The sequence below is a fragment of the Prionailurus viverrinus genome, chromosome B2 (assembly GCF_022837055.1).
Source record: "Prionailurus viverrinus isolate Anna chromosome B2, UM_Priviv_1.0, whole genome shotgun sequence".
NCBI lineage: Eukaryota > Metazoa > Chordata > Mammalia > Carnivora > Felidae > Prionailurus > Prionailurus viverrinus.
In genome coordinates this window covers 11,330,410-11,349,278 of record NC_062565.1, presented here as the reverse complement: position 1 = coordinate 11,349,278, position 18,869 = coordinate 11,330,410, and the positions used below count along the sequence as shown (strand labels likewise).

Sequence of the window (18,869 nt, the reverse complement as noted above, 5' to 3'; positions counted from 1 at the left end):
GCCTGCCGGCTCCTTTGTCACCGGAGAGGCAATGCCACCTCTCTCAGATGTGCTCCAAGAAGATCCAGCAGTCTCTCTCGGTGAGTCTCAGACAATCCTCAGGTCATGCAGTCTGCCCCTGGGTTACCTGCTCACCTCCTCTACTGGAGCACTGCAGCACACTGTGGACCTCCAACACTCTAGTCGTTGAGCCCCGCTGGTTGCAAAAGCTCATGAAAATCAGCCGCTCTCATTTTCCCAATGGCTTTGGGGAAGTGTTTTCCTTGTGTGATCCCGTGTGCTCCTCTCTCTGCCTCTCACCTGTGTCTGCAGCCAGGGCTCCCTCCCCTCCACAGCACCCACTGTTTCTCCCCCAAACGTCTCCGCACCTCCTACCTTTGATGATGTGGCCTCTTCTCTCCCTCTAGTGCAGTTTGTTCTGTCAGTCCTCAGATCGATTTCTTGGGTGTTCGGAATGACTTGACTTATCTAGCTGTGTTCAGGGGATGAGGCAAGCCTAGGATCCTCCTACTATTCTGCAATCTTAGCTCCTCCCCCCAAATCCCTTCACTTTACATTTCTTTTTCTAGTTATCCTGTTTTGGATTTTAGAGGGGCACCTGGATGGCTTAGTCGGTTGACAGTCTGGCTCCTTAAAAACAAATTTTTTTTAATGTTTATTTTTGAGAGACAGAGAGAGTGAGACAGTGTGAGCGGGGGAGGGGCAGAGAGAGAGAGAGAGAGAGACAGAATCCGAAGCAGGCTCCAGGCTCTGAGCTGTCAGCACAGAGCCCAACCGAAGGCTCAAACCCACAAACAGTGAGATCCTGACCTGAGCCACACAGGCGCTCCGAGTCTGACTTTTGATTTTGGCTCAGGTCATGATCTCACAGTTTCCTGAGGTTGAGCTCTGAGTTGAGCTCTGTGCTGACAGACCGGAGCCTGCCTGAGATTCTCCCCCTCTCTGCCCCTCCCCCACTTGCATGTCATCTCTCAAAATAAACTTAGAAAAAATTTTAAAGTTTCATTTTATAAGCTTCAAGAGCTTTGAACCCCTTTCGCTTACTTCCAAACACTTGGATGTGTATCACGTTTTAATAATAAAATAATCCTACCATTGTCAGTATCTTCAGAAAATAAACCCTATAAACCCTTCTTTTGTTGGCAGTTTTATTTCAAAAGCTAATCATTACAATTACTTGCCTTAATAAGTAAAAAATATGCTTGAATTTCCTAAGACTCATTTCCTATGTTGAGCAAAACCATCAAATATATTCATGTGCTTGTGCCTTTAAGAAGCAAATCTGAAAAGAATCAAATGTGAAAACATAACTATAAATAGAAACATAATTAATAGTTTGGGATCATTTGCCTCCCCCAGGAATATTGGTGCAGTTTGATTACTGGCCATAACTCACACATTCAAATAATCATAGTATTTTCACTTTTTTATTAATATGTGTTTTATTCCATGAAAATGTGGCTTTCCTTTTGACTCTATTGCTTATGTAAATAAGAGTTAATTCCTATATTCGGTCATAAGTTCTAGTTAGCTTTGCTTTGGCCCATGGCCTCAGCTATGTAACTCCTAACTAGCTATGGAAGTTTAAAAATATGTCTACAAATTCTTAGACATTCCTCTTTTCAAAAGGAAGAGCCTAATTTCCTTCCCTTCAGTGGGGGCTGGTCTCATGACTCACTTCAATGAACAAAAAGTGGTGGGAGTGACACAGTGTGACTTGTGAGTCTAGGTCACAAAAGGCAATGTGGCTTCTGTTTGTCCCCCAGGACCACTCACTGGGGATGCCAGCCACCGTATCATGAGGTCAAGCAGCACGAAGGGGTCTATACGGTGAGGGAGTGCCAGCTGTGTAAGTCACCCTAGAAGTGTGTCCTCCAGGCCCAAGTGTGCCCTTCAGATGACTACAGCTGTGACACCGTGACTACCACCTCTGAGCCACTGTGGCCAGAATGACCTAGAAATGCCACTCCTGAATTCTGGACCCATAGAAATCACGTGAGATGTTTATTATTGTTTTCAGCCACTGAATTTAAGAGTACTTCAATTTACAGCAACAGGTAACTAATACTCTAGCTTTCTCACAAATATGTACCTTTATATATAAAAGGGCAAGGGGAAAATGTGGGAAATTGGCATCCATATCATCAAGACAGTCTTGAATGCAAGTGGTACTGGGGTTAGACCTTACAGCCTCATTCTTGGTAAAATGCTCCTTTCATGGCAGTTGCTATGGCTAGCATTTTAACTCTTGTGTTTTTAAATAGCTTGGCTCATTTGTGGTTGACCATACACTAGGTACAAATTATGCTGATTCAGGCAAGAGTGACTAGCCAATTACATGAAGGCCTGGCTTTTGGCTCAGATGTTTAGTCAAAGAAAAACATATCTACTCTTCCAGGCTGTACCCAAAAACCCATTCTAGGCCAAGTAAAGACATAACTAAAACAAAGAAATGTAAGAGCATCTTGGTATGGTTTGGTTCAGGCAGATATTTAGGAAAGGAAGGCCCCAAATAATGGTTTGAAGTTGTTATAAACACCCATGTGTTCCAGTTTTAAAATCTAGTTACAGGTGTTTTTGGTTATGTGAAAGGGTCAAGTTGGTTTATGTTATCTAAAACCAAACTGGAACTTTGTTTTCCCTCTCCAAGTTGATTTTCTTCCAGAGACTCCAATTTCAAAACTTACCTCTTTCTTTGTAGAACATTCACTGTTCTATTCATCAGCCTCTGAGTGTCTTCGTGATGAGGGTCCCATAGGGATTTGAGAATTCCTTTCTCAGGGACAATCCGGCGCTGAGAAAACCTACAGTTAGCTTCAAGATGGTGGTCATTGCCAACTGGGCTCAGATTACGGTGACTGGGGCACCCAAAGCATCTTCCGGAGTCACAGTCTTCTAAGAACTGTGTGCAATGACCCAGGCACCTAGTGAGCATCATAGAGGGGAAACAGAACTTTTTCCAAGAGTACACAGAGGTCAGTGTGTGTCCCAGTACATCTGAAAGATAAAGACTAAGTTTTATTTCAACTCAACTCACTGTATCTAGGGGGAAAAATGACCATTAAGTGGCACTCAAATCTACAATGATATTTCCCCTTACCTCAGGGGATTAGAAACAAGTGACAAGCAGGTTAAATTTCTGAATTTTGAATTTTGTTTTCATTCCAGTTCATACTGTCTTAAAGGGCAGAAGTTGCCTGCTGGCATGGCCTTCTTGTGGAGCCTTCCACAGTCCAGGCTCCCCACTAGTGAGATGCTGCAGTAGCCCCAAGCTGTCTGCCGGGGCACTGCTGGGCATTAGAACACACTGCTTTCCCTCCAGGCTGGAGTACCTGAGTATTACAGGCTGACTTGTTATTTTTCAACGTAGGAGATACGCCCAATATTATGCAAAGAAACTTGTGCTCATGTTACTGAAATAAGCAAGCTCAAGGGTGAACGCAAAAATTCTCTACATCACTGTGCCCTGGTGGCATATTTTTCTATTTTTAGCTCTTTTCATTCAGAAAAGCCAGCAAGAACTCTTTTTCAATCACATCTTCTTTTGGGACTTCTTGATGATATACCAGAGAACTTTATTTTTTAAAAATAAAGATTAATCATGTCAATAGTTGTCTTTCCCCCACCCCAAACTGTTCTAAAGCTTAAATATTGTAGGAGTACCTGGGTGGTTCAGTCAGTTAAGCATTCAACTCTTGATCTCGGCTCAGGTCATGATCTCATGGTCCGTGGGATCAAGCCCCACATCAGGCTCTGCGCTGACAACACAGGGCTCGCTTGGGATTCTCTCTCCCTCTCTCTTTGTCCCTTCCCTGCATGTGCAAGCATGTGTGTGCGCCTGCTCTCTCTCTCTTAATAAATATGTAAACTTAAAAAAAAAAAAGCTTAAGTATTGTAATTGTTAAAATAAGTATTGACTAAAGCTATCTAAGCAGAAGTATTATCTTGCTCTTCCTTAACTCTAAAGGTATTTTTATGAAGTCATTCTCTCCCAAAAGCTGGTGCCCTAGAAACACAAGACTAGATTTTTATTATGGTAAAATGTGTGTCCAAATACTGTCAACAAATGTGAGGACACTAGTAATACTGTACTTTGGAAATCAGCTGTCAAACACATGCCTGTACTTAACTATCTGATATGGTAAAACCAGTTTGCTCTTCCCAAGTCATAATGACAAAGTTGGTGACCAAATACCAATGATCTCATTCTAGGAGAAGGAATGACAATTTGCTCAATTTGTCTTGAATTCTACTTGTAGTCATCACTTAAATATTAAATAACTGTTTTCCTCCCTCGATCCTATGCTATAAAATTCAAATAACTTTAAGCCTTCCCCACTCTCTACTTTCTCCTGGAAGTCTATGAAAGACACTCGTCTGTCCAGGACAAGCTATATCTAATTATCTTTATTTATTATTAAATGTTTTATTAAATGTTATTTATTATTAAATGTTTTTATTTATTTTTTGAGAGACAGAGCATGAGCAGGGGGTGGGAGGCACACAGAGAGAGAGGGAGACACAGAATCTGAAGCAGGCTCCAGGCCCTGAGCTGTCAGCACAGAGCCCGACATGGGGCTCAAACCCGCAGACTGTGAGACCATGACCTGAGCAGAAGCTGGATGCCTAACCGAGTGAGCCACCCAGGCGCCCTGACTACGTCTCATTCTTGACCTCTTCAGAAAGGCTACTGTGAGCCATGGAGATTTTTCTGACAACGTTGTGCGCTACCCTTTTAAGATAAACCTTTCATATGAAGCTGTCATTAGCCACTATGTCATAGTTGGCAGGACACTGCTACTTGCTCTCAAAGACTCGCCTGTGCGCAGGGGACACGTCCCACACCCCTCGTTCTGTCTGCTGCAGGTGTCACGCTGGTCAGTTCAGAAGTCGTGAGACTCAGCACAGCCCCCTCCGTACTCTGGAGGTGCCCTGTCATCAGAGGCCTCTTCTTCCATGATACGTCACAGACACGACACGGGGAGGAGACTGATGGAAGCACGGGCTGAATCCCAGATCTGTCGCCGTCCCACTGACCCACCCCTCTGACCTCGGTTTTCCATCATCAAACACCTAATATGTAACAGCAGCACCTATGGCATCCGCTGCTGTGAGGATTAAGCAAGATGCTATGTTTCAAATGCTGAGAACCGTGCCTCGTACGGTTGGCTGTTACTATTGAATATTGGCTGTTACTATTATCCTTCAAGCTACGGAGACATATATATATACGTACCAATACGGGAAATTAGATCTGAAGCTAATTGGCAGGGTTATTAAAGACAAACAACCGATGTTTTAAAATCTGAATTAGACAGTCTGTATTCTAACACACACACGCACACACAGACACACACACACAATCTGTACCAATTAAATACAATAAAGTTGAAAGGGGATATAAATTACAGTTCTTTTTCTTTTTAAACAGACAATAGTAGAATACTACAGTCGGCTCACTATACACAAAAGTCATCAACAGCAGCTTTTCATTAAAGTCTCCAAAATCTTACTCATTGACTGATGCTAAGAACTGAAAAGAAAAACGTAGAGAATGTACACATTCTCCCTCTCCCACAACACATTTATTGCTGTACATCCACACCGATTTTACAGGCATCTACAGAACGAGCGCAAAAAGTACTTCTGTAAAAATTTCCACATGCGTAATCCTTCGACGTCTCTGTTACCAGGAGAACCCTGCCAATGAAGAGGTGGACAGCAGGATCACCTGCATTCTATCATCTGCTGCGAGCACGGTGAAGCGGGCACCTGTGAACTTAATAGCTCATCCCATGCCTTCAGTGTTTCCCAGAATTTAAGTAAAATTAACAACAGCAAAACCACACGACGAAAGCTACCGATCCAAAACGAAAAACCACAAAAAGACAAAAATCAACATCCCCTCCCCTCCCCAAACCCAACTCCGGGCATGTCCTTGTGTTCTCTTAACAGTAATACTGCTCTCTGAATTCCCCCTGCCGGCCAGGCCGAACCACAACCCTGGGGTAAGGAAGGCTGGAGTCGGAGCCCCAGGCATTGTCAACAGTTGCCCTACAACGTCGCACCAGCAGGCGGTGGCCGGGTGGAAGACTAAGGAATATAGCTGTGAGATTTTTCAGTGTGCTTTATGAAACAGGACACAGAACAGCTACATGTGGCCTGGTAGCCCAGAGGAGTGTGGCACCAAACTCACAGTCAGACATATATGTACACACAAAACGAGGGGACAGCAAAAACGTTCAGTCTTATGTAAGTTCTTTGGTTGTAAAGAACGGCATTCTGTAACCTTTTCTGCAAAGAGGGATTCGCAACCTCATTCTTAGGCAATCAGGTCTTTTTCATCTGCTCATGTATAAGAGATTACCTAAGTGGTTTTGTAACCAAATCCAGTACCTTATGATTTTCTAGAAACCACTCATATCTGCATTTTCGTGTGCAGTCTCGTCTGTCTCCAAACAGACATACTATAGATATACATTTCATATACATCATATATATTATTTATAAAAAAAAAAAAGAGCATGGACTCCAGATTCTGCAGTAAGAACTGATTAAAATTGTACAAGAATAAAGTTCGCTTGAATCTGTGGAGGTTTCTACACAGTGGGTGTGTGTAGTAATAAGTGCAAACAAAAATACTGCCACTTAATTCAATCCAGGATTTTCGGTTCTCTGGCTTTCCGGAAAAAGCAGAGGCTGCCGATTCCCCCGAGTGACAAAGTGCCAGCTTCTCCCAGCTCGGGAGGAGAAGGCAGGTGGCCCACGAAGCGCTTGGCTTCTCCACGCTGGTCTGGGGTCCCCGGCTGGGCCGCAGCATGTTTTACAGATGGGGCTGGTGCTTTCACGAGGCAGACCGCAAGGAAGATGCCGTGGCCTGCGGGGAGGCGCTGGCTGCTTTCACCGAGTGCTCGCGCTGCCCTGGAATGCAGACCCTGGTGAGTTCGAGCTCCTGATCCCCGCCCCCCTCCCGCCAATGCCAACACACACACACACACACACACACACACACACACACACACACACACCACATACCCACAGGGCCCATTCACAGCCAGACATCACCCACTCAAGGGGCTCTCCCTGAAGGGACCCACAGGATCCACTTTATTATGGAATCCTGTTCTAGGATTCACGCTAGACAAAGGAGAAACCTTGCCCCGAAGTGAAGCTTCTAGCAAAAGTGATGACAGAAAGAAGACCCAAAGTTAAAGTAAAAAAGTGTTGTCACAACTTACTAAAACCAAAGAGTATTACAAAAGCACTAAAGCAATAGGGGCGCCTGGGTGGCGCAGTCGGTTAAGCGTCCGACTTCAGCCAGGTCACGATCTCGCGGTCCGTGAGTTCGAGCCCTGCGTCAGGCTCTGGGCTGATGGCTCAGAGCCTGGAGCCTGTTTCTGATTCTGTGTCTCCCTCTCTCTCTGCCCCTCCCCCGTTCATGCTTTGTCTCTCTCTGTCCCAAAAATAAATAAACGTTGAAAAAAAAAATTAAAAAAAAACACTAAAGCAATAAAAAACAAAAACAAAAACAAAAACACAGGGGCACCTGGGTGGCTCAGTCAGTTAAGCGTCTGACTTCAGCCTAGGTCATGATCTTGCTGTTTCCGAGTTCGAGCCCCACATCGGGCTCTGTGCTGACAGCTCAGAGCCTGGAGCCTGTTTCGGATTCTGTATCTCCCTCTCTCTCTCTGCCCCTTCCCCACTCACACTCTGTCTCTCTCAAAAATAAACATTAAAAAAATTAAAACAAATCACCATAATCCCATGTTACTCTGATACAACAAATATTTTTGTAAATTCCACTTCTATTGTTTTTATTAAAAAAACCTTTTTTTAAAAAATGTTTATTTTTGACAGAGAGAGAGAGAGAAACAGAGTGTGAGTGGGGGAGGGGCAGAGAGAGAGGGAGACACAGAATCCGAAGCAGGCTCCAGGCTTGGAGCTGTCAGCACAGAGCCTGATGCGGGGCTTGAACTCAACGAACCGTGAGATCACGACTTGAGCCAAAGTCAGACGCCCAACTGACTGAGCCACCCAGGCGCCCCTGTAAATTCCACTTTTAAAAGGCAGGATCTTTGGCAGGAACACACTATTGTGGAGCCTCTGAAAACAAAAATCAGCTCCTGTTCCCGTTTGTTGGTTCTACGTAATCCAATCAGTGGAACAAGGGGGAGGGATTGTTGTCTCCTCCTCCTCTGTAAGCCCGCGGCCACCCCCTATTATCACTGCAGCAGAGGGGTCTCTGAAGACAGACCCCCCGCTCTGCACTGCATTGAAGCAGCGAGTCAGCGGAGGAGAGCAGCGGCTCCCGGGAACCTGAATTTTGAAGAGGCACCCTCAATACTTCTTGGGAAGTCTGCTGCACACTTAGGTTTGAGAAACATTAGAATTAGCCCTTGGACTTCACAGAGGAAGGACCAAAAGGCTGATCCAGGCCAGCAATGCAGATTCTGCCTGAAGACCAGGGCAAAGGAAGCCAAAGGCTCTTAAACAAACGGGTCGTTGTTTCATGGGCAAAGAACAGTAACAAGTAACTTTATTCTTATGTTGGGGGAAGAAAGTCTTTTGTTTTTATTGCAAGAAATCACCGTCTGGGTTTTGCAGTTTATTTAGGAGTATGCTGTGTAAGTGATTACACACTGAAATGTTAAGGGCTAGTATGAAAAGGGGGTAAAGCTTGTCGGGGGGGAAAAGCCACCAAACCAGAATAACTTCCTCAGCAAAGCCAAGACCAATGGCATCATATCTTTCTAGATTATTTTTCTAGTTCTGTCTGCTCTTTGTTTTGCTAAGTTCTGGCCCTCCCATACCCCTCACTCAGCTGAGTGGGGGTGTGGGACCAAAACAGTGACCCTGGATGGAAAGAAATGGTGGCTCTCAGGAGCCCAGCCCCCAGAAGTGGATAATCTCTTATTTATATAATTTGCTATTTTCCTTACGAGTGTTAGCAAACATCCACTCTGTTCCATTAGTTTAGGAATTAAACTAAAAAATTAAACTATTAAACTATAAAATTAAACATTATAACCAACCTGGTCACTTCCAAAGCCCAAACTTCAACTCTTCTGGGAATTCACCTATACTTCCCCCAAACATGATTTTACCTATGGGCACTAAATGACGGTTTTTTTAATCAATTCTACTATGCATGCCTTCCCCCACGCCCCTTTTTAACACCTCTGAAATTGGGATGTGTCTTACACATTTACTAATGTAATGTGGTTTCATTGGAAGTATTTTTTGCAGTGATACATAAAATAATGGTTTATCTAGTAATTACAGAAATCACAGATTTCACGAAATACAGTAGATGCTACCTGAATGCCTTGGGATAGCCAGTAATTAGACATCTCAGGGAACGGAATATGAGACTGAATGATCTTTAGTCATGTGAATGCTTAATTCGTCACCAACCCACATGCCTGTTAGAAAGGCCACTGGTCCAGGGCACCTGGGTGGCTCAGTTGGTTAAGCATCCAACTTCAGGTCAGGTCATGATCTCATGAGATCATGGGTCATGGGTTCAAGCTCCAAGAAGGGCTCTGTGCTGACATTGCGGAGCCTGGAGCCTGCTTCAGATTTTCTCTCTCTCTCTCTCTCCCTCTCCCTGCCCCTTCCCCACTCATGTTCTGTGTCTCTCTCAAAAATAAATAAAAAATAGATGAATTAACCTAAAGAAGTTATAAAAAAAAAAGCCACTGGTCCCATATATTCCATCGTCCATCGGACACTGCACAGAGCCAGCTGGGCAGCAGTGAGTTTGCGCTCCAGCGGGCCCATCTTCCCCGTCAGAAGCATCTGAGTGAACCTCTCCTACTAAGTCCTGTGGTGAAGCACCTCTGGGGGTCGGTGCACAATCAGGCAGGCTCCCCAACAGAACACAGAGGACTGCCTCTGGAATTTATTACCTGTTCATTCTCTGCTGAGGAATGCAGCTGGGCAGGGCCCTGCGGCCCATCTGAGATACTCTTCCTGTCCATTTTATTGGGTAGGTTTCTTCTACTTGAAAGCTCTCCAGAAGAATCTGTCAATCCGTCAAAATCTTTCCCATCAGACACACCCATAAACTCTGTGAAAGAATGGTCCTCAAGGATATCTGTGGTGTGCTCTATGGTCACTTCCCTGGGGCAAAATTCTCTGACTGGTTGGCCATTTCGGCTGGAGCAGGCATCCTGCCCTGAACAGGAGTCAGTCCTACAGAGGGATTTGGAGTTTTTCTCAGGGATGCTTTGGGGTGATGGGCTCCCTTTGGCTAAGGCACTGTTTTCCTTGAGTGGCACCATAATTATCTTCTCTTTAAGCAAGCCTCTTTCTAGTTCTGTCAACTCTTTGTTTGAGGACGGCCTGAAATCATGCCCGAGGGATGGTCCGTAATGCTCACTGGAGTCTGTATCCTTTGTCTGAATGGCTAGCTGGTCCGAGCTGTCACTGGAAGGGACCGCCATGTCGGACAGAGTGGCGTTGGAGGCACTGTGGGAAAAGTAGCCGCTGGTAATACTGCTGGTGGTAGGGCTACGGGACACTTCTTTCTCCAGGACCCTTGAGTTCACCAAATCTACTTTCGAAGAAAACCACTCCCTGTTCTCCAAGCTGGCATTGTAAACACTGAAGTCTGCAAACTCCACGGGCACATAAGGCTGTGAACTTATCAGCTTCCTGTTAAGAGCTTCCAGATCATTTTCCTCCTCCTCAGAGTCCTATAGTAACGAAGCAAAAGTCACTCATTAGCTCCTTATGGCGACTTTATTGTTGAGACAAGTTTTAAATACATTCCTATTAAAGGCATTCACATGTGTAGTGTTCCTGAGTTTGGTTAAATCTTGTCACCTATGGTGGACCCAAGTACAATACTCTCAGAGATCCGTGAGCATAAACCCACCTAATACGTAGGAGATTTATTTATTCTGCGCTCACTCTCTGCTAATTAGAAATGTTTCCTTCCCTGGTTTAAGTGCAGTGGACTCTTCATTCATTTTAATTGATGATTAGTTTTCAGTTGTGATGATTTCCCTTTGCTAATTAAATGAGGAGAGGGACAGCCAGGGGCAGAGAAGACGTGCCGCTTCGTTTGTTCTTACAATCCTTGCTTTGGGAAGCCAAGCGCAGGTAAGCAAGGTAATTTGTATAAGGTTTCTGAGCTATTTTATGGGGAGGGAGGGCAGTAAAATAAAGATCCCAACAGTGAAAGGGCCAACGAGCATGATTTCAACACCCATTGCTGGTGTTACACTAAAAGCTGTAAGGTTGTAAAATACTAACAGTCGGTCTAATGATGACCGCTTTTTAGGGTTTTGGAGAAGCGTGGATAGAGGATTTGGCCAGAGATGAGGAAGGTACTGAGATTTAAATGAAAAATCTCCTTTGTCAAGTAGCTTTAGAATTCTGTTTGTGAAGACTGGTATATATGCAGAAGTGGGTATTCTCCATTTCCCAGTCTGTCTCTTTTGTATTTGAAGGAAACCAACATAAAACATGTAGATGTAAATGACAAGGAGCGCCTGGCTGGCTCAGTCAGTAGAGCATGCAGTTCTTGATCTTGAGGTCATGAGTGCAAGCCCCACGTTGGATGTAGAGCTTTTAAAAAGAAAAAAAATGATAACACAATCTAGTCATTTCTAATTAACCTCATAAACAAATATTCCTCGTCTCTGAAAACATGCCTTTCATTCTACGAGTATTCATCAAGCATCCACTGTATGCCAGTCATTGTCCCAAGAACTGGGAATACTAACATTGAACAAAACCAGGCATGGTTTCTGCCCTCATGGAGATAGGATTTTGGGTCCTTGCTCTTAGAACTATCCTGGACCCTGTTTTGGTGGATGGAAATTTCATTCAGTATAAAAGCAAGGAGACTGTAAAAACCTGGAACCAAAACGTTAACCTTACTCATTAAAGTATCATTTCAAAAGGTTGAGGAGAGAGAGGGGATAGGGAAGGGGAAGAAGAACATGCTTGAAGGATATGGGAGATGGCAGTTCACAAATTAACATAAATTTCATCGACTGAATTTTACAATAATAATTTCTTTTGCGTAAGATGCTAAATGGCTAAATCAATACCTTAATAGTCTTGAGTGCTTCTTAGTTGTTTTTTTTTTTTCTTTTTACTTGAGATTATTACATTTTATTGACACAAAGGATACTTAGGCCACATCACCAAAAAAAATTATGGCAACATCAGTAGTGCCTTTTAAGTTAAATGACAATTTGGAAGTGTTTAAAAACATATGGTCGCTTTTCCTTGACATATATGATTAAGAATATATCTTTTTATCAAAATGTAAAATGCCATCTGGCAGAAGTAACAATTATTTTATTGGCCTTATACATTAAATTAATTCACTGTACTTTAAAGAGGAAATATTTTCCTATTTTTCCTTTTTCTTGTGCTGGATCTATATTTATTTATATATTTATTATATATATACATATATATAACATATATAAAATACTCAAAAGCTGTATAACTCAAAAATTATAATTAGGTATAACAATTAAAATTGATTTTAAATTTTGAACAGAAAACAATGTGTTTCTTAATTTCTTTCCAAACATTTCTTTAAAATTCAAATGGCAACAGCCCTTTTAGCAAACCTCTCAGGTTCAGAAGATACCAAATGAGCAGGGAAGTTTTCTCTCTGAGTGTTCCTTAGATTTTAAAATAACTTGAATATAAATTATACAAAAGCATCAGCTGTCTTAATTCCATGGCTATTAATCAAAGGTGAGGGGTACCTGAGTGGCTCAGTTGGTTGAGCGTCCAACTTTGGCTCAGGTCATGATCTCGAAGTTGGTGAGTTTGAGCCCAGAATCGGGCTCTGCACTGACAGCACAGAGCCTGCTCAGGATTCATTCTCTCCCTCGCTCTCTGCCCCTCCCCCACTTGCACTTTCTCTCTCAAAAATAAACTAAAAAAACAAAAAAACCCAAAAAACAAAGGTGAATGAGTATCAAATATCACTGGTAAAAATTCCAGAAAATTAGCAAAACAAAATTTTTGGCAACACTAATCTCGCCACCTTATTTTAGGCTACATTTTAAATCAAGTAGCATTATTAAAAAAGGGGGTGAGGGGGAATGTTTGGAAAGGAGCAAAGATTAGACAGAATTCAATCAGTGGCTTTTGCCCGTATTTTGTTGATTCTCTACTTGACATGTTTATTTGTTTTTTTCTTTTAATTTTTTTAAGTTTATTTATTTTGAGAGAGCAAGAGCGTGAGAGAGAGAGAGAGTGTGCGTGATCAGGGAAGGGACAGAGAGAGAGGGAGAGAGAAAATCTCAAGAAGGCTCTTCAGTGTCAACACAGAGCCTCATGTGGGGCTCCATCTTATGAACCATGAGATCATGACCTGACCCAAGATCAAGAGTTGGTTGTTTTCTTTTTTTTAAATTTTTTTTTTTAATGTTTATTTTTGAGAGAGAGCGTGTGTGCACACGCAAGTCTGAACAGGGGAGGGCAGAGCAGAGAGGGAGACACAGAATCTGAAGCAGGTTCCAGGCTCTGAGCTGTCAGCACAGAGACTGACATGGGGCTAGAACCCACGAACCATGGGATCATGATCTGAGCCAAAGTCAGATGCTCAATCAACTGAGCAACCCAGGCTCCCCAAAAGTCAGATGCTTAACTGACTGAGCCATCCAGATGTCCCTCTACTTGACATGTTTAGACTCAAAATTGAATTTCTAGTGTTTGTATCCTTAGATTTCTTTCTTTTTTTGTAAGTAAGCTCTACACCCAATGTGGGGCTCAAACTCACGACCCCAAAATCAAGAGTTGCATTCTTTACTGACTGAGTCACCCAAGTGCCTCCCCCCACCTTTATATTTCCTTTTGACTGAAGCTGGCAAAGAAATATAATTCCCCAAGCCCCAGAATCTCTGATGCAATTAATTACTGAAAAGTTAGTTGTTGAAAAGAAAACAAATCTTAATATGAGAATTAGTAACTTGGAGCCCTTTTTATGCCTGAAGTTATGTCTTCTCAAGACCGAGGAAAGACCTGTCACCCTAAAACACAACTTTGCTGAATGAAATATTCAATCATAGTTTACTGTGTAGAAACAGGTACACATTTATCAAACTCACAAAGATAAAAAGTTATTCCTAAAGGACTAGAAGGAGCTTAATAAAACTGAAGAGTCTACAAAACCACCAAGAGATTAAGTTCAAATAGGGATCAGTCCATAGTGTTGCACCTGGGATGGGACTGGGGGAGGGGAATGACCCAAAGAGAGAGGCTAGAGGAGTTGGGGCAAGTTATTTCAAAAATGAAAAAGAAAACTCAGTAGAGATTAAACATTTCCCAACATGTAAACCAGACTGAAGGCTTATTGAGTTATTGCCTTCAAGGAGAAAAAACAGGACTTAAAATTGGCTTAAACTGTGCCATAAGGGAATTTGGTTAGACAGACTTTCTACTCCAGAAATATTTATCGTTGTATCTTCAAGGAGACTAAGCTAAGCACCTTCCTACTATGTCTTAAGGACAACAAGGTTTAAAATCCTGCCCAAAAGTGAAGCATGGAGTCAAGTTCTCAAGTCTCTCTATAGCTACAGTCTTCATGATTTGATTTTTGCAATTCAGTTCATGCAGCTGATATTTACCTATAGACAACATACCTTGACTTTTAAGAAGGGATCATAACCCACATTAAAGCAGTGACTCTTGGCAAGGAGTTTCACTTGATCAAAGTCACTTTTACTTCCACATGGAATGGGGTCTGTGTTGTCCACACAGGGAGATGGTCTCTTTTCAGAAGGACTGATTCAGCCTAGGGCCCCGGTACTTCTGTCCATGGTACTAAAAGGCGGGCAGCCTTTTTTAGAAACAGCAGCAGCAGGGCAACTAAAATTGTACTATTTGGGGGAGCATCTGGAGTCCTTGGGGTCAGCCCAATTGTGCTGAGGGATGACGGAGCCTTTGTTCTTATGCTGTCATTAATCGCGAGACTTTGGGCATGACCCTCATCTGTAAAACGGAGAAATAAACTATATGCTGTCTATGCAAGACCCAAGAGAGGGAGAAGTGATTTCCTTTCTAATCTTCTCTCTGCTTAATGACTTAAAAAGATAGACTCCAAAGGCATGTTTTTGCCTTTATGTTATTTAAACAAGACATGAAGTACATTTGTGTATCTTCCCAAATTGATCAGACAACACACTGTGCTTTAAGAATCAAGCCTCAGGGGCGCCTGGGTGGCACAGTTGGTTAAGCGTCCGACTTCAGCCAGGTCACGATCTCACGGTCCGTGAGTTTGAGCCCCGCATCAAGCTCTGGGCTGATGGCTCAGAGCCTGGAGCCTGTTTCCGATTCTGTGTCTCCCTCTCTCTCTGCCCCTCCCCCGTTCATGCTCTGTCTCTCTCTGTCCCAAAAATAAATAAACGTTGAAAAAAAAAAATAAAAATAAAAAAAAAGAATCAAGCCTCAGTAGGCTGAGTCTGAGTAGGCTCAGTCTGTTAAGCATCCCCCTCTTGATTTTGGCTCACGTCATGATCTCACAGTTTGTGGGTTTGAGCCCCACATCAGGCTCCGTACTGGTGGTGCAGAGCCTGCTTGGAATTCTCTCTCTCCCTGCCGCTCTCCTGCTTGCGTGCAAGCACTCTCTCTCAAAATAAATGAACTTAAAAAAATTTTTTTTAAATAAAAGAATCAAGGCTAGCTATATGTAACTACATTCTATTTGAAACTATCAGAAATTATTTCAAACTCCATTGATGAGACCAAACCACTGATTCACCCTCGGATTTTTCAAGAGTGTAAAAGGAAAGAGAGTGAATGGGAAACAAAAGGATAAAGCAGTGTATGTCCATTTGTAAGAGGAGAAATAAAATGAAAGCTTCCCACAGAGAATTAGAACCTCAGATCAAGCAATACCCTTAAAATCTACCAGAACATCCTGGAAAAGCCAGAACTATCTGAAATAAATCAAGCAGTTCAATAGTTTCAGAGATGAAGAGGCAGAGACAGATTTCTTTCTCTTTTTTTTTTTTATTGAAAAAACTTTTTAAAAAAAGTTTTATTTATTTAAATAGTTTCTACATCCAATGTGGGGCTCAAAGTCATGACCCCAAGATTGGGAGTCGTATGCTCTTCTGACTAAGCAGTCAAGAACCCCTCTTTCTCTTAAAAAACAAAACAAAACAAAACAAAACAACAACAACAACAAATATATATATATATATATATATATATATATATATATATATATATATGAGACAGAGGTGGGAAGGAGAGATCTTGAGTTGGGGAGGAGCACAGAGAGAGGGAGAGAGAGAGAATCCCAAGCAGGCTCTGCACTGTCAGCATGGAGCCCGATGCAGGGCTCGAACTCATGAACTGTGAAATCATGACCTGAGCCAAAGTTGGATGCTCAACTGATTGTGCCACCCAGGAACCCCTCTTTCTCCTTTTTTAAAGATTTTGTCATTATTGTTTGGTGCCAGATTTCTAAGGAGAGTAGAGGTCATTCTCTCAAGTTTCCAGCAATTAAAATGGTACCCTCAAACCCTACTCAGTAGACTTCAAGGTGCATGCAACCACACAGAGGCTAAGTGCTGCTTGAGAGTTGCTGGGTTAAGAGAAGCCAGTTCCATCCTACCCTCTGCTAGCTAAAAGTCCTGAAATGGGTTTTATGTAAAAATAATACAAGGAAAGTAAAGAAAATAATGAAGAGGCAAACTCTATCAACAGTGAAACCATCTGCTGGGTAGTCCCAGAAGGGTCATCCAGCAGTCTCCTGATGGTGTGTTCTACCAGAATGGATTGTTACAAGAAGTTTAAATTTACTACCCATGCATCATGGTGGTAGGTTCCACATCATCCAACAGATCCAACCAGCCAGAGAGCCAGAGAGTTTGCAGGGGTCATGAGCTGGCTACTTGGCCTTTTCAGCCCATGCTGCAGCCTTATTAATTAAGCAGGGAGGTCAAGTAAGTGAATGAGCAACATATTAGGATTTAGAGATGTAGGGGCAGGTGTTGATGTTCACCCTCTTTTCCAGCAGGAACTATGGTGGAGACTTGGGACTGAGGGGCAGGGAGAACACAGAAGCAACGGTGGGGAGAGTGACAGAGGGGAGGGGGAAATGGTGCCTTTTCTTCTGTCCTCCACAGACAGGAGGAATGAGAAGGTCATTTCCTAAGGCCTGTGAGCTCTCCAAGCATGCAGGTGCATGGCCAACTATATTCCGGGTTAAGTTCCTGTTAGGTTCACACAGTGAGCAGCAGGAGCCCATTTTAGAACCTTTAGAGGACCTCACACCCCGGAGTCTTTGGACCAGGTCTGACATGTGCAGCTGGGAAAGGAAACCTCCCACGGGCTGCCCACGGATCAGACTGTCCTCAGATGGAAACACCAACCAGCTCTGTCTTGTTCCAAGCTGCTTTACTTTTTCAAAGCCCAGGAAGCCACAGGAGAGTGAAAGCTCAGACACAAGAAAACTGTTTCCAGGTCTGGGAATACAGCTTGTTTTTTATTTTATTTTTTTTAAGTTTATTTATTTTGAGAGAGCATGAGCAGGGGAGGAGCAGAGAGAGGGAGAGAGAGAATCCCAAGCAGGCTCCACACCATCAGTGCAGAGCCTGATGCGGGGCTTGAACCCACAAACCGTGATATCATGACCTGAGCTGAAACCAAGTGTCAGACGCTTAACCGACTGAGCCGCCCAGGCACCCTACAGTTTGATTTTTAAATTGAGGTATCACATATAATCCCCCGTGCCTGGTATAACAGCGTCTTAAAAAAGATTTGCAAATGTGTAATTTGAAAACCAAGAGCTGGGGGAGGGCATTTTACAGGCAGAGTTTCAACCTACCTGTGGCTGAAATACAGATAAGCCATCCCAAGAGCCAGCCTGACACTGAGGGGGTTGGGACCTATTTTGCCGCCTGAGGTGCTGAGGCGGTAACGGGGGCAGTGAGGGTTTGCAGCACGGCTTCAAGCTGCAGAATCAGCTTAGCGGGAGCATCAGGCGACACGAAAGGAGCTTTCAAACATCCCCACAGCTAAGTGCATGATTACTCACTGCAAGTAAGTGCAACTCCTCTAGGTAGATTAACTTCAGAATCTGGGCAGTATGCAGAGACACATTAGAAAGATCCAGAATCAGTTAAAGCGATCTCTTTGTTACCCTTTTCAAAGACTAGAATCAGTAAGAGTGCCTTTTCCCCTTTTTCTAAGCAAGTTGATACTAAGCAAATAAATTAAATAAATAAATAAATAAATAAATAAATAAATAAATAAATAAATAAAATAGAACGAACACTTAGAAGAATCAAAGGTCATGGCCACATTCATGCAACATTTCATTACCAGTCATCACATTGTTTTCTTAAAAGAAAAAAAAAGAGAGAGAGAAAGACCCAATACATTATCTTAATTTCTTCTTAAAGGATTTGGATGATTGTCTGTGAAAGGGCCTTAAAACCCACCACCAGGCAATACGACAGAAATGGTTCTGGAACTTACAATCTTCTTCTCACGTTTGCTATTGTGCTCTAGTAGCATGTTGCTGCCATTGCTTCCCGAGGGCACAATGCAGCCAGGGTTATGTGGCTGAGGTGGAGGCATGCTCTGCAAAGGTTAAGACACACAGATGCATCACACACAGAAGACGCCGACAGCCGAAATACACGGTTAAGTACGTGCAAGTTAGCAAAGCAACACAAACACTTGTATTCCACAGGAGTAGTGCGGAGATTTCGCAGGCCGAAGTTAAAACCACTGATGAAGTCTGACAAGACTACACAGACTAATGGCAAATAGTGTAACTGGTTTTATCAAATTAAAAAAAAAAAAAAAAAAAAAGCCCATACTATTTTCCAAACACCTAGGGAACATCTTTCTCACATGGAACGTTAAAAAAAAAT

General features: G+C 42.9%; 1 protein-coding gene across 6 annotated transcripts in view; it reads right to left on the bottom strand.

Moving 5' to 3' along the window:
• Window positions 1–5,296: 5,296 nt before the first annotated feature.
• The window catches only part of KIF13A (kinesin family member 13A), a 217,401-nt gene continuing 203,828 nt past the window's right edge, over window positions 5,297–18,869 (bottom strand). For 2 of the 6 annotated variants that reach the window (XM_047860257.1, XM_047860258.1), the window contains 3 exons: window positions 18,469–18,573; window positions 9,909–10,697; window positions 5,297–6,916 (listed from right to left, as the gene is read on the bottom strand). In XM_047860257.1, coding sequence (XP_047716213.1) covers window positions 6,845–6,916; window positions 9,909–10,697; window positions 18,469–18,573 — 966 coding nt within the window. In that variant the 3' untranslated portion in view covers window positions 5,297–6,844. Of the gene's footprint in view, window positions 6,922–9,908; window positions 10,698–14,696; window positions 14,971–18,468; window positions 18,574–18,869 lie in introns of those variants that run through there. The other 4 variants (XM_047860260.1, XM_047860262.1, XM_047860259.1 and 1 more) reach the window with 3 other exon arrangements.